Raw genomic sequence first — 16580 nt, 5'->3', positions numbered from 1 at the left:
TTTTTTTATAATAATATTTATTGATGGGTACATTATATTTTTATTTTTGGTGTATTATTTTTTTTATAATATTTTTGCACATTTTTTTTTTTTTTTTTTTTTTCCACTTTCACACAGTTTATACACTTTATTACTTTGTCCCACTCTGGGACTTTCACTTTTTTTTTCTGATCGCCTGCATGGCACAGGAATGGAGCACCATCCCTATGCCATGAAGGCTGTCAGAAATGCACAGTGTGAAGATTGCTTGGAGATGCACTGCGCATGTCCAAGCAATCTTCCTGCTCTCTGGTGACCCGGATGTTGTCATGACGACATCGGGTCGTCATGGCAACACCCGGGAAGCCTTTGCAGACTGCGCTGGAAGCCGGAAGAGGAGGTGAGTATCGCCGATCACCTCCCCTTGCCCCCGCAATGCCGCGATCGACTTCGATCGCAGCATCGCGGGGGTTAATGTGCTGGGAGCGGTGCGTGACCGCTCCCTGCACATAGTACCGGGTGTCAGCTGTGACAATCAGCTGACACCCGGCGGCGATCGCGCCCGCACAGCCTGTGTGCGGGCGCGATCGCGATGACGTACTAATACGGGTCTGGCTCTTAAGTCCCAGGGCACAGACGCGTATTAGTACGTCAGATGTTATTAAGGGGTTAAAAGCTCTCCCACATTTAGTATTGCCATGTCCATATAAGTCAGGTCTATCATAATAAAAAATAAATTAACTTGCACAAACGGTTAAAGCTGCAGAGAAAAAAAAATGAAACCGCAAATAATGCGGATTTGTTTCAATTTTTAATAAAAAAAATAAAAATGAAAAGAAAGTTTGTTATCACCATAATTATATCTACCTAGTCATTTTTCTTTTTAACCAGAGTGAACGCCATAAAAAAACAAAACCCAAAAACCATGCCAGGGTTGTTTCCCCACCTTACTTCCACTTAATATCCCCCAACCCCCCCAAAGCCACCCAGTGTTCCAATATATTGTATGGTAAAATGAATGAAGCCCACAAAACACATGTTAAAAGAAAAAAAAAAATAATAATTTTTACCTCTTGGAAGGGTGAGGAAACAAAACAAAAGAAAACCCACGAAAGAGCGAAAACGAGAAAGACTGGTCCTTAAGGGGTTAATTCTTACAATCTGGCCTTCTAGGAGTGGAATTAAGATTTTTTTGCCAGACCTTAACCGTGACTTTGGGTCGTAAAGAAGTAGTCTTAACCCCTTAACGACCTTGGGTTTTTCGTTTTTTTGCTCCCCTTTTTCCCCAGAGCCAGCACTTTTTTATTTTTGCGTTCAATATGGCCATGTGAGGGCTTATTCTTACAGCTGACATGTGCCGGAGCCCCTGCTGAACCGGCCTTTCCGACTTGGTGTGTACTATTACTGACCTGGTCGGAAAGGGGTTAACTAAAATGTTTCATGACTTGTTCCAAGGTAATACAACAACCAGTTAGACAAGCTCAGACAGAGCTATCCGCAGGTGATGTATTCAGAGGACGGCCACTCACCTGTAAAGCACAGCCTCGGGCTACTGCCTCGTCAGCATTCAGCGTAGTACTAACTTCTTTCCCGAAGAAACGGTTTATTCGCTCCTTGACGGCTGGGATTCGGGTGGCACCACCAACTATTTCAACAGCATAAATGTCTTCTTTCTTCAGTTCTGCACAAGATAAGGAAAACCAAAAATGCAATCTCTAAAATGGTCTATTGAAAGGCAGGATACCAAGATAACGATTAGTATAAAAGGTCAGGACACCACATTCAATGTTAACCGACTGCATGAGAAGCAGAAATAATCAGCTCCTCGGATGAGCTTCTATATAAATCCACTGAAATTCAGTGTTACATAAAACGTTAAGTCCACTGAGGTTTCTGATTATGGCCACTTCAGAGTTTCCTGGGAACAAAAATCTAGCAAGCTGTATAGTCTAAAAAACTAGCAAATGTAACTTACCAACACTGTTAGCCCCAGTAAAAAGTTAAAGGTGTTTTCCCATGAACAGAGTATATTTTAATTAATACATCTTGAAATATTAAGCTCCACAACTGGATGTGAAAAAAAAAAAGAAGCTCCTGTGCTGAGAATCTTATAAATGAGTCCCTGCTATATACTGTTATTTGCAGTGTTCAACCATGCAAAGATGCTGCAGTTCATAGTTAGCAAATACCACAGCTCCTTGCCAGGGGGAAAGAAAAAGCCACTTATCGTAAGTGAATATACCGACGAAACAGCGGAGTCCCACAGCCGTTTGTCAGTGTGAGGGAACATCTTTACCTGCCTGTCTGTTTTATCACAGGAGTAAGTGTTTCTGCTGAGTCAGTCAGGTGAGGTCATCATAGATCAAGCCAGTGACATAAGCCCAGCAGCTGCTGGAGCTCCTATGTCACTTACTTGATTATGATGAGCTCAGAAGTCTAAAAAAACAAGGCAGAAACATTCCCTCCTGTGATAAAACAGATAGTGAAATGTATTACCTGAGAAAGTAACAGCTGTGAGCCCCTGCTGTTTTGACTCTATACTCACCTTACAATAAGTTATTTATGCGTCCCTCCAGTTGTGTAAAGGAACCTTAAAGTGGATCTGTTATCAAATTTCACAATATGATCTACACAAATTAAGAAAGAAATCTCTTAAGACTGATGAGGCTGGTGTACTCTCAGTGAAGATTCAGGCCAGAAAGGTTATTGAATCCTGAAATTAAAAATGACCATTTAATGTGCCCACCTAATGAGTGAGGGATCTCATGAGACCAAGTGTATTCAGTCTCCGCCCACCCAAGCTGCAGCCTGTACTTAATGTGAGATCTCAGCAGCAGGGAGGAGAGACACCGAGGAGCTACCAACCAAGCTAAATGGACAGACATCGTGTTAAACTTTTCATAAAGTTTTATACTGCCATTCTGACATGGCTTTTCAAAGCAAATACACCAGTCTCATCAGGTCCATTTAATAATGAATGCAGTTTCCATTGTGAAATTAGGCGACAGATCTGCTTTAAAGCGAGCAATGGACTTCTATATTCTCCAATGACCTGCAATGTGCCAGATCTTTGAGATCAGGCACTTGCAAAGCAGGAGACATGCATAAATAGAGGCTTTCCAGAATATAAACAATTTTCCCATAAAAACAAAAAACAACTTACATATATCTGCATAGCCTCACACATTGTGATAGGAAAATAGTGATGTAAATTCCAAGATTATATCATTTCCCAAAAATGACCGAGAAAAGCTTATTGCATGAGCAAGCAGTGGAGAATGAAACTTAATTTTATAACAAATAAAACCATTTTGTTCTTTAGCTTTACGGATCCAGGTTACTTACTGGCTTGTTCTAGGACGCTGCGGAGTGGAGCCTCAACTCGGGATAACAGACTATCGCACATTTCTTCAAAGTGACCCCTTAATTAGAAGGAGAAAAGTATTGATGTATTAAATCAAATTACAACAGACTCAGCAAAATTATAATGGAGCCATAAACTGAAAAGGTGTCTGTATGCATTAGGAAATGGTGTGCAAAACAAGCTGAAGACACAGGTATCTGCTACCAATCCAACATGTATGGGGGTCATTATGGTAAAGGAGAACGGAAGTGAATGGTGGGTTGGATTTTCTTTACCCATTATACAGTACAGCCAAAAGTTTGGACACACCTTCTCATTTAAAGATTTTTTTTCTGTATTTTCATGACTATGAAAATTGTACATTCACACTGAAGGCATCAAAACTATGAATTAACACATGTGGAATTATATACTTAACAAAAAAGTGTGAAAACAACTGAAAATATGTCTTATATTCTAGGTTCTTCAAAGTAGCCACCTTTTGCTTTGATGACTGCTTTGCACTCTTGGCATTCTCTTGATGAGCTTCAAGAGGTAGTCACCGGAAATGGTCTTCCAACAATCTTGGAGTTCCCAGAGATGCTTAGCACTTGTTGGCCCTTTTGCCTTCACTCTGCGGTCCAGCTCACCCCAAACCATCTCGATTGGGTTCAGGTCTGGTGACTGTGGAGGCCAGGTCATCTGGCGTAGCACCCCATCACTCTCCTCCTTGGTCAAATAGCCCTTACACAGCCTGGAGGCGAGTTTGGGGTCATTGTCCTGTTGAAAAATAAATGATGGTCCAACTAAACGCAAACCGGATGGAATAGCATGCCGCTGCAAGATGCTGTGGAAGCCATGCTGGTTCAGTATGCCTTCAATTTTGAATAAATCCCCAACAGTGTCACCAGCAAAGCACCCCCACACCATCACACCTCCTCCTCCATGCTTCACGGTGGGAACCAGCCATTTAGAGTCCAGATCTCAAATTTGGACTCATCAGACCAAAGCACAGATTTCCACTGGTCTAATGTCCATTCCTTGTGTTCTTTAGCCCAAACAAGTCTCTTCTGCTTGTTGCCTGTCCTTAGCAGTGGTTTCCTAGCAGCTATTTTACCATGAAGGCCTGCTACACAAAGTCTCCTCTTAACAGTTGTTGTAGAGATGTGTCTGCTGCTAGAACTCTGTGTGGCATTGACCTGGTCTCTAATCTGAGCTGCTGTTAACCTGCGATTTCTGAAGCTAGTGACTTGGATAAACTTATCCTCAGAAGCAGAGGTGACTCTTGGTCTTCCTTTCCTGGGGCGGTCCTCATGTGAGCCAGTTTCTTTGTAGCGCTTGATGGTTTTTGCAACTGCACTTGAGGACACTTTCAAAGTTTGCCCAATTTTTCGGACTGACTGACCTTCATTTCTAAAAGTAATGATGGACACTCGTTTTTCTTTACTTACAATTTGTATTATGGCAAGAAAAAAGCAGCTAACAGTCTATTCAGTAGGACTATCAGCTATCCACATGCCTTTTATAAATGGGGTTGGGACCATCAGTTGTGTTGTGCAGAAGTCAAGAAACCCCACTTATGAAATCTGACAGGGCACACCTGTGAAGTGAAAACCATTTCCGGTGACTACCTCTTGAAGCTCAGCAAGAGAATGCCAAGAGTGTGCAAAGCAGTCATCAAAGCAAAAGGTGGCTACTTTGAAGAACCTAGAATATAAGACATATTTTCAGTTGTTTCACACTTTTTTGTTACGTATATAATTCCACATGTGTTAATTCATAGTTTTGATGCCTTCAGTGTGAATGTACAATTTTCATAGTCATGAAAATACAGAAAAATCTTTAAATGAGAAGGTGTGTCCAAACTTTTGGTCTGTACTGTATATTCAAAATAAAAAAAAAAAAATGTCCTGACGAGCCTTCTTCTGCTTGGGCTATTTGGTAGAAATAGCGGTCCTCTCATCAAGTGTATGGGCACTCTAGATGTTATTTGTATGACCACCATAGTTGGTGAAATGGTTATTAAAACTCAACAAATTTAGCTGGAGCTGCCAACAATCTTAAGAAAGATATGTCATTTCTACCGCTAGCTTAAATATACACAGCAAAAGAGAAACTTAAAAAAATAAATAAGAATAATTACCTGTTCATGGATCCGGACACATCGATATCATTCATAAAACATTCAATATTCAGCGGCAGCTCTGAAGCATTTGCACTCATCAACTTTTTGAGTTTCTCGCACTCCTGGGCGAGCCGCAGTAAAGGCCTTATCTTAGACTTTATATCCAGCTTGTATTTCTTGCCAAACTCTTCACAGAAATAATTAACCAAAACATCATCAAATTTCCTTCCACCCACAAATGGATCAAAGGCAGTCGCTAGAACCTATGGAACAGAAAACAGAAATTTATGGCTATTCTTCTTTAATTAAACAGGTTTCTGCCTTCACTTAGAACAATATATAACCCATTTACAATTAGAACAAAATGACTTGACCTTTACCTCTTAAGCTTAGCAATGTCTCCTGATCCGGTACCGTAATGTCACTTTGTGTACCACAAATTACAATCAAGCAGCAATAAAACTTTAGAGTAGAAGAAAATAATTACTTCAACCATACAAAAGGGAATCTGTCACTAGGATTTTGCTTCCTCATCTGAGAGTAGCATAATGTAGAAAAAAAAAAGAGACCCTGATTCCAGCAATGTATCACTTAGTTTACTGGGTGCAACAGTTGACAGTTTTTAGATGCAGCAGAGCTGAGAAAGCCAACACCAACCACACCAGTTTTCTGTGGACATTGCTTATTGACAGTGAGCTGCTTATCACAGGAAGGGGTGGAGTCACGGTAGCTGTAGTCCAAGCAGTGATAATCTCCTGGCGATAAAAAATGAATTGTATGGAAACAGCAGCACATAGCCTAGTAAGTGACATTTCACTGAAATCTGTGTCTCAGCAGCTAACTCATGCAGTCCTCAGATTACATAGCAAAAACCTGCTGCCAGATTCACTTTAATAGAGCTCATTAAGTTAGACAAATCCCTTAAAGGGTTTGTACCAAGGAAGGAAGTTATTCCCTATTCATGGGATAAGGTAGAACTTACTGACTGCTGGGGTCTGGCAGCCTCAGAATGAATGGAGCAGAGAGGTGCACATGCTCAACCTCCACTCTGTTCAAACAGGGCTCTGCATAGTCCGGCTCTTGGGGTCGTTGGGATTCCCACTGATAAGTTACATTCTATAATTGGTACAAACCCTTTAGAATAATTCAGTTATTTCTTGTTGCGTTAAAGAAGTATGCAAGCTTCTGCAGACTTCAAGGTAAATTTGTTCTGCACGTCCAGGCTTACAAGTTGCAGTAAGGCTGCAAAGGAAAAAAAATGCACATCCTTGTGTTTATCTGCAGATATGCTACAGCTAATTATAAAAAAAAAAGCAGCTAACTGAACATGACATGATGTAATCACCTGCAGAAAAGGGAAAATAAAGGATATACAAGATGAGCTAACACGCAGAGAGATGGACAGTGGAGCTTACTTTGAGTTTCCCTTTGTTAAAAGCACAGACAGACACTTGATACGCAGAGTGCCCCATGTCCACAAACACTACCATCCTTGGTTTCTCCTCTGGGGCAGGCAGATCTTGTTTATAAATGCCATATGCAAGAGCAACTATATAAAAGAGAAAAAACAAAACAATAAAGTATGCAGTACATCATTACAGATACCAGAGATTCTGAAATCCATTTTTTTTTGTTAAGGTTAATTACCTGCAGTAGTCTCATTAATTAGTCGTAGACAGTTGAGCCCTGCGATCTGCGTGGCATCCATTACCGACCGCCTCTCTGCATCAGTGAAGAAGCATGGAACCTGAAGCAACAAACAGGCTTTGTCAACCATTTTACTCATATTGTATTGACACCGTCACAGCCTGGTTAAGGTGGAGAACTGCAGTCTCTATTCTGTTCGCTTCTATGCCTAAACCTCATGGCTTGTCTGGTTAGATTTACACTCTGGGCTTTACCGGACACCTCTTGTAGCAAGGTGGTCACAATCCATACATGCAACGTCCAAGAGTTGCGGTCACAAAACATCAACAAGACAGAAATATGGTGCTACCAGACCAACCATAAACTATTAAAGGTATGGTGGGGGAGGGGGGGAATGGTTGAGGGGTGTAAGCGCCTGCCCAATCTCTATGGCAGTGACTCATCTCTTAGAGGAACATAGGATCAGGCATGTTGAAATCTAACAGCCCAATCACTATCCCCTCAAATCAGTAATTATCATTGTGGTGACTTCTATACGTGGATAGTTGGTACATCTCTCTAAAATCATCAGGTACAGCCAAATTCTGTCTCATGTTTATGGTGTACCCTAACTCCCACTGCATTTTAGAAGCTTTAGTTTCTTTGGCTACTCTGAAATCACATACAGCTAAAAACATTACTAAATGCGATGCTTTCAGTGTTTTTAGATTAAAAAAAAAATGAAATCAATTTACATAGTAAATAAAGTTTTAACATACATGAGGTCCAATTCATCAAAGCATTCACGCAAGAATTCTGGCATAAAAGCTTTGAAAAGTCACAAAATTTAGAAGAAAGAGTTCCACCTAAATTTTGTGACTTTTGGCAACTTCATGCCAGTTTCTCCCAGCTCTGCCAAAATGAGTGTAGCTGGTGTAGGACAGGGCACGGCTACACAGCTAGTCTAACTCAGGACAAGCTGTGGCGTTCCACCAGAAATCTCACTCCAGTTCCTGACTGGCATAGCGCACCTCTTCATGCATACCCCCTCCTTAAAACTGGCGTGAACACTGGTCTTGATGAATCACGCCCCTAATCTGCAAGTATGTTACAGACCGTACTTCGAGAATGGAACAGGTAAGAGCTTCAGTATGTCGTATAACATTTCACTTTTAGCTACATTGAATAACCGCTACAAGTCGCCTTCCCAAGATTAAGTTATATTATTTTTCACCAATACACATCATACGCTCACAAAGATCCTGAAACGATTCTTAAAGCAGGGAATTACTTACAGCAACAACACAGTCAACTACAGGTTTCTTTAAGGCGCTCTCTGCAGTTTCTTTAAGTTTGGTCAGCAGCATCCCAGCCACCTGCTCCGTGGTGAAGTTTTTCTCTTCTTCCAAATACATTACCTAGAAGACACCGCACATTAGAATAATTAACTGATTATTCACATTTTTACACCAATGAACTGAGCTGAAAAATTACACCCCTGGATAAACATTAAAGAGCAACTAAACCTTTATGAGGTCTTTTTGGATTTCAGCGCCCTTTAACTACAAGCAGACCACTGATGGCCTCGGTCCCCCTTCCCACTCAAGAGGTGCACATGCTCTTGGCTTGGCATGCACACAGGGCGAAGTACGGCTCCTAAGAATAGAATCCTATTCTTTCTATTGAATCAGTACCCTGCCGTGCGTAACCTAAAAATCCATTGCTGGGTGCTATGCACTGAAGTTCAGAGGTTCTGACCTTTAGTGAAGAATCTAGAAGACAATAGTGATAAAGTACATGCACAATATCATTCCAGCAGATAAAGTAATGATCCAGTATGTAAAGTATCTACGGGATAATGACACCAGAGACTACAAATTGCTCTTTATTTGGGAGAGAACACATACTAAACTAGAGAGATACTGGTTGTATGTGTTAATGTCCGCTTTACTTCACACACCCTTATGCCAGCTGAGCCCGTTGGCAGCTCCACGACATCATAGCCCAGACCGGGCTTCTCCGCCTGCACAAAGGGATCAGTGTAGGCCCGGCCATGAAACCTCTTGAAGCCTTGCAGTGTATTCTTTGCATTGGAAATGACCTGCAGGAAAGAGGAAAAGTTACTCAGCGACTTTTCTCCAAAGCCAGCAGCAGAAGGAAGCGCGTGCAGGCAATCATTTGGCAACTATTGCGCTTACTCGGCAGATTTGATTAAATTAAGTTACAAAGAAGAAGCAATGTAGTAGAATTGCAATTTACTGGAGAAACGGTCATTATCCAGTATAACGTGAGGGGAGGCAGAGAGGAGCAGTGAACACCATCATGTAGCGAACGTGCTTTCTCAAAATTACTTACTTGGCTTTTTGCAGCTGCTCCTATAGATCTGTTTTTAGGACCAAACGAAATACAGGACCTGCAGATAATAAAAGTATCATCAATACTGGAGATCCTCCTCAATTTAGGAAGCTGCCAACAATATTTGGAATATACCGCATTTGCCGGCGTATAAGACAACCCCCCAACATTTCCACTCAAAATATAGAGTTTGCTATTTATCAAAGGTATGCATAAGAAGGGGGGAGGGGGCGAGGAGAGAGTTGCAAAATGTATAAAAGTGTACCCCTGTGTGCTATTATTGTTACCGGTATTACATGAGTGCCATTAGTATTAGTGCCATTACAGTACCTGTCATTGTCACCGTTGTACGGCCGCAGCGCCTCCTGCCCGCCCCTGCATCTCCTTGTGACCGGCACTACTGCGCAAGTGCGAGCTCTGCGTAGACAAGGGGTGGGCCGGTCACGCCGAAAAAGCTGGCACACCTGTCTCACTGCTGATGCTGGCCGAAGCCACGCTGATGACCCGCCGCGGCCGCGCTGGATATCGCGCGATACTGGATGGTATGTAGAATGAGGTGGGCGGGCATCAAGAGGCCACTATGGGCACCGGGCAAGCATCGGGAGGCCAATATGGGCAGCTATGTCTATCCCAACTGAAGTGCATCTGGCGTATAAGACGACCCTCCCACTTGGAGGCATGTTTTTCAGGGCAAAAAAGTTGTCTTATACGCCAGCAAATACGGTACTTATAGGACCCCAAGCTCCCAATGTATGCCTAAAGAGTGGTCTTTGCTGCGCTACAGAAAAAGCATGTGGTCTATTGCCCCTCCTATGCAAAGAAGTTTATAAAAAAAAAAAAAAAAAAAAAAAAAAAAAAGTGTTTTAGGACCCGTTCAGTGGCTTCATTTGGGGCTTACATCAGAACCCCCCCCCCCCCTGCAAAATGGGATTAGGGTGTATGCACTGACAGGGCTATAGACTATAATGGTGCCGACAGAGCTAACGTGCTCTTTTATGCATCCTTTTCGGCTGTATACGCCTTTTGGAGGCAAAGTGTAGTAGACTGCACGACACAGTGCACGTATAGTGTATGGCCACATCGGTGCATACGTCAGGACAAAAGCCCCAACGAGACCAATGAACGGGGGGCCTGAACGCAGAAAGCATCCCAAAACCAAATCATCAGTGTTTACTAGTTTTAGCAGATTTGGGGAACACTGCACATAACGAGGGTCTGTTACTCAGTCCGCAACTTCAATATACAGAGAAAGCATGGAAATCAAAGCGCTCAGAAATTAGCCCTTGGAAACTGACCTAAAAACTTAAAGACAATTTTACTACTTGAATGCCGCCAAAGGGGCAAAATGAAAACTTTGTAGATCTTGGAAAACTCTGATTACAAGTAGGTGTGGGCGATCAAATTACTTTGTGGTCTCTCCTTAGCCAGATTCTTGATTTGGCCAGAATGGTGAAATAGATATTAGCTCCATTCTTTGAAGCCGGGCCAATACCGGCACCTTGGAAGCGGCAGAAGGGTATGGATGCGGCCAGGGAGTGGGACAGATGAGACACTTGTATAAAAGCATCCTGATTAAGCAAGTTTCGCAGCTCAGACTGGTGGTGTGGAGGATGCTTCGATCTGTAACGTGAGGAAGTGAAGTGACAGGGTGACTGTCATCTGCGAACCAACCCAGCATAGGATTCTGTACTGAAGTAGAGCAGCAGCTTGATCTTTCAAGCAGATCAGGCAGCCTTGACAGTTCATCGGCTCCAGCATGACCCGGTCTGTATGAAAATTCAAGCTACGTCAGTAATTCACTGAACATCAGCTGAGGGAGCAGTACTGGACAGATATAGCAGCTGGATACAGGACATTCCATATTATATGGAGGGTAATACGCGACTGGGCAAATGTCTGATGCTCTGCAGACATAGTAAAACATATCACATTATCTTGTATATAAAATCTGATGTTCTGTAGTCACAGTATGTCATACACCAGTCACTTACCCTGTAAACTGTATGCAGTATACAATATACAGACAACAGATGGGCGATTTATGACAGATATGTCATATACTATGACACGTTTTCATTGTGGAGCTCAAGCGTACTGTAGTGCCTCACCTGCAGGGTCATAGTTTATTTTTGAGCCTTCCTCATTAACCTTTTAACTAAGCGTCTTCCGTATCAGGCAGCATGGGTCCAATATTTGCATGATCAGGACACAGGTTGGATCAATCTTTCCAGGATCAGTGCTCTGACTAATCTAACAGACTTGAATATTACCCCTATAAAGTCCCATAGTCAAGACCCACCTGTGTTAGCTAGAGAGCAAAACCACCTAACAGCAGCTGCTATCACATTGGCTGACTTCGTAGCTTTATGAATTATATGGTTGCCTATTCATATGAACGTAATACCAAGCTTCACTAAGTGTGTACCAAGCAGAATGTCAATGAAAGTGTCGGCAAGTGACTACAGCGCGCTCACAGTATAGCGAGTGGTGACCTACGCCACCCGATGACGGAAACAAGTGGCTCCTGGGAGGATAGAAGTTAATTTTCTCTCTGTAGCCGCTGCTGTAGTAAGGCAGGCAGACATTTTAATGCCATTTACCAGCAGATTTCTACTATATCTGCAAAAAATAAAAAAAAATTAGCGTTTCTGTAGGTGACTGGTTTTGTTCTTTTTCTGTGGTTGGAGGAGTTTGGCAGCATCCCTAAGAACATAGGCTTGTGGTAATGAGCACCATGATTTGGTAATACCACTGGTCATAGGAATAGGATACAAAGGTTTTATCCACATCTAGAAATGTAATTCTGCAGTAAACGTAATAAAGCATTATGGAAAAGGTAATATTAGGTTCCTCAGGGTCTCACCTTAATATTGCGCAAAGCAATTCTAAAACCAGCAGGGTAATAAAATAGTGCATCTAAGGCAACTCCAGATTGTGATACTTTTCCGAGGACAAACAGATCAGCTATATAGTGTTGCTATGCAGTTGACGATGAACAGACCGTCGCACAACTTCTAAGGAATGTCACAGATGATACAATGGGAATATTACCACAGCGCTTCATACATCATGCACATGCAATGCTTCTCAGAAATAACCCAGCAAACAGAGCTATTTGTGAAGTCTATGTAGCCGGCGTGACACCACCCACAGTATACAATAGCCATATTTACCATCGAGTGTGTCCATAGATATCCACCTACACAAATATTACCATTCATATCAAAGTGGCAATTGGTTTATAACTGCAGCCAAATCACTTCAAACTTCATCTAGCAATTCTCATTATGTGTAAATCAGATAAAAGATGTTCCAATAAATCTGTATCAGGATCAAATTAATAAATGGGCTCAACGTTAGACGAGAGTCAGCGTACTAAGGGAATCCTTGTTCTCCACCATAAAGGTAGCAAGTATGGTCTTTACAGAATTATAGGGTACATAGGTGTTGGCTCCCAGATAATCCTCCCTTTACATGCCAGTGTTATCAGTACCCCACCGCCTTACATCCCCTGGCTGTGGCTTACAAGGACGACTATCTAAAGTGTATGGGGGCCTCCCAACTCGCCCAACTCGCTCAACAGATGATGTCAGGGAAGAGAAGAATCAGACAGTATGAATTATTTGTAGACACTTTTGTTCTCTAGGCAGCTCAGTCTGGAGGGGCTTACTCCACTATCCCCATGGAGAGGACAAGAGTCCACTACAAAAGGTTTATGGGCACCCAAGTTTCACTGAAGCTTCTGGCAAGTGAAGCCCATCTGGTCTGATCCCTCAGAAAAGCTACTGTAGCACAAATTGCCAAAAATCCCAGCAGAGGTTAAAATGAATAAAAACACAGATCTCGCAAAACTGTATATCAGTCAAATTCCTCTGCTCTGGTGCCTGCAGATTGGAAGGTATTTTCATAGTCACAGCTTCCCTTTAATGCTGGTTATGATAGAAAGGTATCATAACATTGAGCTACCAGATGCAATGGAGCTGAGTAACTGCAGACTGGTTAGAGTACATGGCGACCTGTAACAAGTATCAGAACTGGACCTTACAGTAATGGAAAGAGATGGCGTGTTTGATCAAATTATCTGAAGCTGGCCAGATGGCTGGAGCGAGCATAAGGCGCCTGATCCTCCAATCTCCAGTGCTGCTGAGCTCCTCCAATGCTGCAGAGGCAAGGTTATAGCAGCAGCGGAAAGTGGTGCAGATGCTCCGAACTGTCGGTCAAGCACGAAAGAAAAAAAAAAAAAAAGAAGAGTAGTTACTTACCGGTAACGAAATTTCTCGGAACCCATGACGGCACCACGGAGAGAGGGGATCCGCCCTTCAAGGACAGGAAACCTACAGATAAAAAGGGCGGCACCTCTCTCCCGCATCAGTTGGGTTACAGAGCACCGAGAGGACCGCCAGGTTAGTAACACCAAATATGGCATTTTTTTATATATATATATATATATATATATATATATATATATATATATATATATATATATATATATGCAGAGCTGATAAGGACTCTAGATTCCTCTCTGTTACGTGGAGGATGGAGCTTGACGCCTGAAGAAGGGAGATGGACCGGGTACCCCCTGGTGATTTAGATATGCCACCACTACTCGGTTGTCCGAGAACACTCTCACGTGGTGACCTTTTAACACGTTTAGAAATTCCAAGAGGCCATACTTCACCGCCAGAAGTTCTTTCATGTTGGAGGAAGAACCTTCCACCCCCTTTGCCCAGACTCCCTGAGCCACTCGGTCCTCTAGATGAGCCCCCCACCCCTTGGGGCTTGCATCTGTCGTCAGAATCTGGGGTGACTGTATTGTCCATGGGACGCCCCTGCCTAGATTTTCTTTCTTTGTCCACCATGTTAGGGAAAGTAAAGTTTTTGAGGATAAGGTCAGTCGACCTTCTAAGTGCCCTCTTAGAGATTTTTCCGCCCTCAAAATCTCCCATTGTAAGACCCTGGTGTGCAACTGAGCCCAGCGGACCCCCGGGATGCAGGCAGTCATAGAACCGAGGAGGGACATTGCTCCCCTTAGTGTCATAACCGGATGCTTCCTCACATAGGACACACGGGCTATCATATTTTGGACTTTCTCTTCCGGAAGACGGCATTCCTGACTTCTTGAATCTAACAGGATACCTAAGTATTCCTGTAGCTGAACTGGCTCCACTCTGGATTTTTTTAGATTTAGAAGCCATCCCAAACTTGTCAAAGAATCCATGACTACCGCTAGCTGGTCTTTGCAGTGGCTGAACGAGTTGCCTATAACCAGTAGATAGTCCCATACCTGGACTATCAGGATGTTCCTCTCCCTCAGATGAGCCATGACTTCCGACATCACTTTCGTGAAGACTCTGGGGGCTATTGCTAACCCGAAGGGAAGGGCCCCATACTGGAAGTGTCTGATTGTGCCCCTTATTGGTATAGCTACCCTCAGGAATTTCTGGTAGTCCCTGTGAATGGGGACATGATAGTAGGCGTCTTTTAGGTCTAAGACAGTCATGAAACAGCCTGGAAACAGTAATTTCACACAAGTTTTTATTGACTCCATCTTGAAAGGTTGTATATTTAGAAACTTGTTTAATTTCTTCAGGTTTACGATAGTCCTGAGTGTACCATCCGGTTTTCTCCTGAGGAATAGTGGGGAGTAAAACCCCTCGCCTGCCTCCTGAGCTGAGACCTCCTGCAGGACTGCTCTGTCCACTAGGTCTAGGACTTCCTGTTCTAGAGCCAACTGCTCTACCGCTGAGGACCTTACGGGGGTTACTGTGAAATTTCCTCGGGGAGTGGAGAGGAACTGGAGTTTTAGCCCAGATTTTAATCAGGCCCAAAATCCAGCCCACATTTGAAATCTTTTCCCAGGCTGGGAGGAAATGGAGCAGCCTTCCCCCCACCTGGGGCTGCGTTTCATTGGGCGGGCTTCTTGCTGTCACTAAAGGGCCTGTTGAACATAAACCCCTTGGCTTTCTTCTGTCTCCTATCTTCCCACCTGTCCTGATCTTTGGGGGGCCTCTTTCGCATGAATTTTTTGCTCCGAAAACCCTTCCTGAATGATGAACCGGAGAGAACCGGAAATCGTTTTTTGTCATCCCCGGCTTTATCCAGGATGTCATCTAGGGTAGATCCGAACAAAAATTCTCCTTCACACGGGATGGAGCACAGTTTGGATTTTGTTTGGAGGTCACCTGGCCAGCATTTGAGCCATAGGGCCCGTCTAGCTGCATTTGAAAAACTCCCTGCTCTGGCTGCCAGTCTGACGGAGTCGGCTGAGGCGTCCGCCAGAAAAGCCGCTGCGCCTTTCATCACAGGGATGGCCCCTATAATATCCTCCCTTGAAGCCTTGTCTTTTAGCTGAGATTCCAGCTGGTCCAGCCAAACCATCAAGGATCTGGCTGTGCAAGTGGCTGCCACTGCAGGTTTTAACCCCCCCCCTGCCGCTTCCCAGGCTCCTTTCAGAAAGGAGTCCGCTTTTTTGTCCATAGGGTCTTTGAGTACCCCCATGTCTTCAAACGGCAGGGAATATTTTTTAGAGGCTTTGGCTACCGCCACGTCAATTTTTGGCGCTTTATTCCAGAAAGAGCATACAGGGTCCTCAAAGGGGTATTTCCTTTTTGGGGTCAACAACCCTTTTCTCTCTGGCTTCTTCCATTCTCTCTTAATCAGGTCGTGTACCTGATCATTAAGAGGGAAGGATCTCTTTCTTTTCTGACCTAAGCCACTGAACATTATCTCTTGGATGGACTTTTTGGGATGAGGGTCTACAAACCCCATGGTGGACCTAACTGCTTTGATTAAGCTATCTGTTCCGTCTATAGGGAAACAGTTACGACCACCGTCCTCTGAAGAGGAGGAAGCAGATGATGAACCGGATGATTCAGATACCGCAACTTCCTCATCTGATTTACTAGACTCTGACTCCGGGGAAAGGTGCCTAGTTATTTTTATGCTTCTTCCCCCCCTTTTGGAGGGATTTAAAGGTATCTTCGACTTGTGATTTTATCAGGGATCTGAGCTCGGTAGCAAACTTAGGGGTCTCCTCACAGATGGTTTGCTCGATGCATGAGCTACATAGTCTCTTTTGCCATGTGGTGGGTAGATCTGCTGCGTAAAGTGCGCAGGCCCCGTTTTTAAACTTCCCCAAGAAGAAAAGAGAGG

General features: G+C 43.3%; 1 protein-coding gene across 1 annotated transcript in view; it reads right to left on the bottom strand.

Annotated features, from left to right (window-relative positions):
* HSPA4 (heat shock protein family A (Hsp70) member 4) overlaps positions 1-16580 on the bottom strand; it is a 46731-nt gene that overhangs the window by 15701 nt on the left and 14450 nt on the right. Inside the window, exons 2-9 of the mRNA XM_073651245.1 lie at positions 9429-9486; positions 9034-9174; positions 8369-8491; positions 7095-7194; positions 6863-6996; positions 5466-5710; positions 3325-3401; positions 1509-1660 (exon numbers count right to left, since the gene is read on the bottom strand). Coding sequence (XP_073507346.1) covers positions 1509-1660; positions 3325-3401; positions 5466-5710; positions 6863-6996; positions 7095-7194; positions 8369-8491; positions 9034-9174; positions 9429-9486 — 1030 coding nt within the window. The remainder of the gene's footprint in view (positions 1-1508; positions 1661-3324; positions 3402-5465; positions 5711-6862; positions 6997-7094; positions 7195-8368; positions 8492-9033; positions 9175-9428; positions 9487-16580) is intronic.

The sequence above is a fragment of the Phyllobates terribilis genome, unplaced genomic scaffold (genome assembly GCF_046119375.1).
Source record: "Phyllobates terribilis strain yellow unplaced genomic scaffold, ASM4611937v1 Scaffold_11__3_contigs__length_659146591, whole genome shotgun sequence".
NCBI classification, from domain to species: domain Eukaryota; kingdom Metazoa; phylum Chordata; class Amphibia; order Anura; family Dendrobatidae; genus Phyllobates; species Phyllobates terribilis.
The sequence above is the reverse complement of the archived record's forward strand: the minus strand, read 5'-3'. Positions and strand labels throughout refer to the sequence as shown.